Here is a 3,441-nt window from a genome sequence, read left to right on the forward strand (position 1 = left end):
GAAAAATCCAACCCAATTAACAGGCACAGCATAATGGACACCCGGGACCAGCCCACAGAAAATCCAAGCCAGCCTCTGGAGACTGCCATGCGGGCCCACAATCGTCGCGAGGACCCTTCCACGCCACTCCACGTCTCCACCTGACCCGCCTCCACCACCTATCTACACTATATATTAACCGATCAAGATTTCGAACACTGTAGCTACTGCATCATCTGCACTGTATCTATTGTTTATATAGGTCCTACGTATATGGATATTGATATGTATACATATACATATATGAATATATGTATATATATGTGTATGTATAATATATGTATTCATATATTTATATGTATAATATAATTTTTTGAAAATTTTAAAAATTAGCGAAAGGTATAATAGTTATATTGATAAATCAGTTGAAATAATCCAAATGCGTAGAAAAATATCTAAAACTCAAAAAAATATGAAACAAATTTTGATAGGTTCGTATTATTGTTGTCTGCATATTAAAATTATGTGCGTGCATAAAAATAATATTGTTTTCTCATAATTAGATAAATATGTTAAATATTAATAAATTTATAAATAAATATTGAGATGTTCAAAATTGATGAACATAATTTTTTTATTTTCTTTTATCATATTCTGTAAAAAAGGACATGATATTGACGCGCCAATCCGCTAATATATATAAAGCCTCAAAAAAGAAAAGGCAATCACTTCGGTACTACTCCTCATCTCCTTCCCTCTTAGCTCTTTCTCTCTTTTCATTTGCACAGGCTGCCTCCGCGAGGGAGCAACGGCAATGGCGGCGGCGGATGTGGTGGTGGAGGAGGTGATCATCGTTGGCGCGGGGCAGTCAGGCCTCGCGGCGGCGGCGTGCCTGTCGCTGCGCGGCGTGCGGAGCCTCGTGCTGGAGCGCGACGACTGTGTGGGCTCGCTGTGGCGGCACCGCACCTACGACCGCGTCCGCCTCCACCTCTCCAAGCAGTACTGCGCGCTGCCGCACGCGCCGCACCCCGACGACGCGCCGACCTACCTCCCCCGCGACGACTACGTCCGGTACCTCGACGGCTACGCCGCGCGGTTCGGCGTCCGGACGCGGCTCCGCCGCGAGGTCCGCGCCGCACGGTTCGACAAAGGGCGAGGGCGGTGGGAGGTCGAGGCCGTCGACCTCGCCACCGGCGAGACCGAGCGGTACGCGGCGAGGTTCCTCGTCGTGGCGGCCGGGGAGAACGACGAGAAGTTCGTGCCGGAGGTGCCCGGGCTGGAGGGGTTCCCGGGGAAGGTGATACACTCCAGCGAGTACCGGTCGCCCGAGGGGATGCGGGGGAAGGCCGTGCTCGTCGTCGGCTGCGGCAACTCCGGCATGGAGATCGCCTACGACCTCGCGGACGCCGTCGCCGTCACATCCATCGTGGTCCGTGGTGAGGTCAGTACGCCATGATCTGTCAAGCCTCACGCACACCACATTCCTCTTCTCCTAAGCCGCACCCGCACTCCTTGCGCGCTCGCTCGCGGGTCGCACGAACTGGCCCACGCACCATGGCGCGTTGCGTCGCATGCGGATTCTGTGTCCGCTGCATGCCAAATCTCCCACGTGGAAGATGCCAACGTGTCCATACGGCCGTTAGATCACCTTGTGGATGGTCCAGATCGACCAAGTAGTTTACCTTTACGGTCGTCATCGAGATTGAGTACACTAGTAGTACGTACTAGTGTAGATAATCTAGAAAAAAAATATCTATATAAGGTGTATTTTATTTAAAAAAAATCAAACTTTATAAATTTGATAATTAGTCAAATTATATATATTTAATATATAAAGTTTATTTTGATAGATTTGTATTTCAAAGTACTTTTAATATGAGATTGACTTTATAGCAATTAATAATATATTATAAGAAAAGTCAACCATTAAAATTTACTTTTAGTGATTTTTAAAACAAAATACGTTTTATGTTCTTGATTGGAGTGGAGGGAGTAGTGTCTACATCCTCGTCGCATGCAGTGCCTGTGGCGAGATTACCGCAACATATATAATGCGCGGTTCTTTAATCCATCCGTCCGAATAACCATAGACTAGAATAATCTATATGCATGCATACAGCTTCACCTGGTGAGCAAGGAGATCTGGAACGTGGCGATGGTGCTGTACCCGTACCTCCCCGTGTGGCTCATCGACAAGCTGGTGCTGCTCATGTGCGCCGTCGTCTTTGGCGACACCGCCCGGTACGGTCTCCGCCGCCCCGCCGTTGGGCCCTTCACCATGAAGCTCACCACCCCCGTATACCCCGTCATCGACGTCGGCACCTACGCCAAGATCAAGACCGGCGAGATATGTGTCCTCCCCGCTGCCGTCAAGAGCGTCCGCGGCAACGTCGTCGAGTTTGCCGACGGGAAGCGCCACCCCTTCGACGCCATGGTCTTCGCCACCGGGTACCGGAGCACCGTCAGACGGTGGCTCAAGGTACGTACGTATGTGTAATTAACGCACATGCATGCATGGCATCTTTTGGGCCGGTGCACCACCGTATACTGACTGCATCATGACCTGCACTGACAAATAAAGCATCGCACCCGTGAAACCGTGATCATCAGCTGTTCCTTGCAGAAAAGGTTGTGCCCTTCTGAGATGCTGTGAGACTTTGCCGCGAAGCAAGGCTCTCAAACCGGTCTCATCTTTGCACACATGTTACCTCTCCCTCGCTAGAGCAACCTGATACATGCCATCATATTTTGAGCTGAGCTCCTCATCTGTTATTTGTTTTAAAAAAAATTATTTCAGAGCGATGACGGGCTGATCGGCGACGACGGGATGACGGCGCGGAGCTACCCGGAGCACTGGAAGGGGGCGAACGGGCTGTACTGCGCGGGGATGGTGAGGAGGGGCATCTACGGCAGCGGCGAGGACGCAGAGCTCATCGCCGACGACATCAGCAAGCAGCTGCGCCCCCAAGCCCAGTAGGGCGAGCCAGACGTCCACGCCCACCGCAACGGCTCCTAGAGCTGGCTGTCTGACATCCGTCGGATGCGGAGGCGATGGCGATCACCTCAACAACTGTCCCATTACTAGTACTAGCTTGTGAATGCTGATAATAAGAAGAAAAAATAAATATGAAAACGGAGAGACAGCAAGACGCTGTCCTGAGGGCTTTGTTTGCTGGAATGCAAGTGCTTTCCTCCATTGTTTCTACTCCCAGCTCATTCCTTCGCATGGAGATGAACCGTACTTGCGACCCTGTAGCTGACAACGAAGGAGTAGCTGACACCTGACAGCGAAGACGCGTGTGGCCAATTGGTGATGGGCCTCCTCCATGAGCTGCCCTGTGAAATGTAGTGTAATCGCGAGAGGAACTACTTCGGCCAGATTTGAAGCCCATGATCCAATGGGATCGCCTGATTCGTGACCATGGCCTAGAGGAGGGGGACGAAATAAATCAAGGATGACTC

The 3,441-nt window shown here is 50.5% G+C and overlaps 1 protein-coding gene across 1 annotated transcript; it reads left to right on the plus strand.

Annotated features, from left to right (window-relative positions):
- The first annotated feature begins 723 nt into the window (after positions 1 to 723).
- LOC133887776 (probable indole-3-pyruvate monooxygenase YUCCA10) lies at positions 724 to 3,157 on the plus strand. Its single transcript, XM_062327752.1, has 3 exons — positions 724 to 1,420; positions 2,099 to 2,458; positions 2,777 to 3,157. The coding sequence occupies exons 1-3, from the start codon at positions 794 to 796 to the stop codon at positions 2,954 to 2,956; spliced, it is 1,167 nt and encodes a 388-aa protein (XP_062183736.1). The 5' UTR covers positions 724 to 793; the 3' UTR covers positions 2,957 to 3,157.
- The last annotated feature ends 284 nt before the right edge of the window (positions 3,158 to 3,441 follow it).

Source organism: Phragmites australis, chromosome 1 (genome assembly GCF_958298935.1).
Source record: "Phragmites australis chromosome 1, lpPhrAust1.1, whole genome shotgun sequence".
NCBI lineage: Eukaryota > Viridiplantae > Streptophyta > Magnoliopsida > Poales > Poaceae > Phragmites > Phragmites australis.

Coding starts and splice junctions, on each gene's coding strand:
- LOC133887776 (XM_062327752.1), top strand. CDS start 794: ATGGCGGCGGCGGATGTGGTGGTGGAGGAGGTGATCATCGTTGGCGCG. Junction 1,421..2,098: donor CCATCGTGGTCCGTGGTGAG/GTCAGTACGCCA, acceptor GCATGCATACAG/CTTCACCTGGTGAGCAAGGA. Junction 2,459..2,776: donor CCGTCAGACGGTGGCTCAAG/GTACGTACGTAT, acceptor AAATTATTTCAG/AGCGATGACGGGCTGATCGG.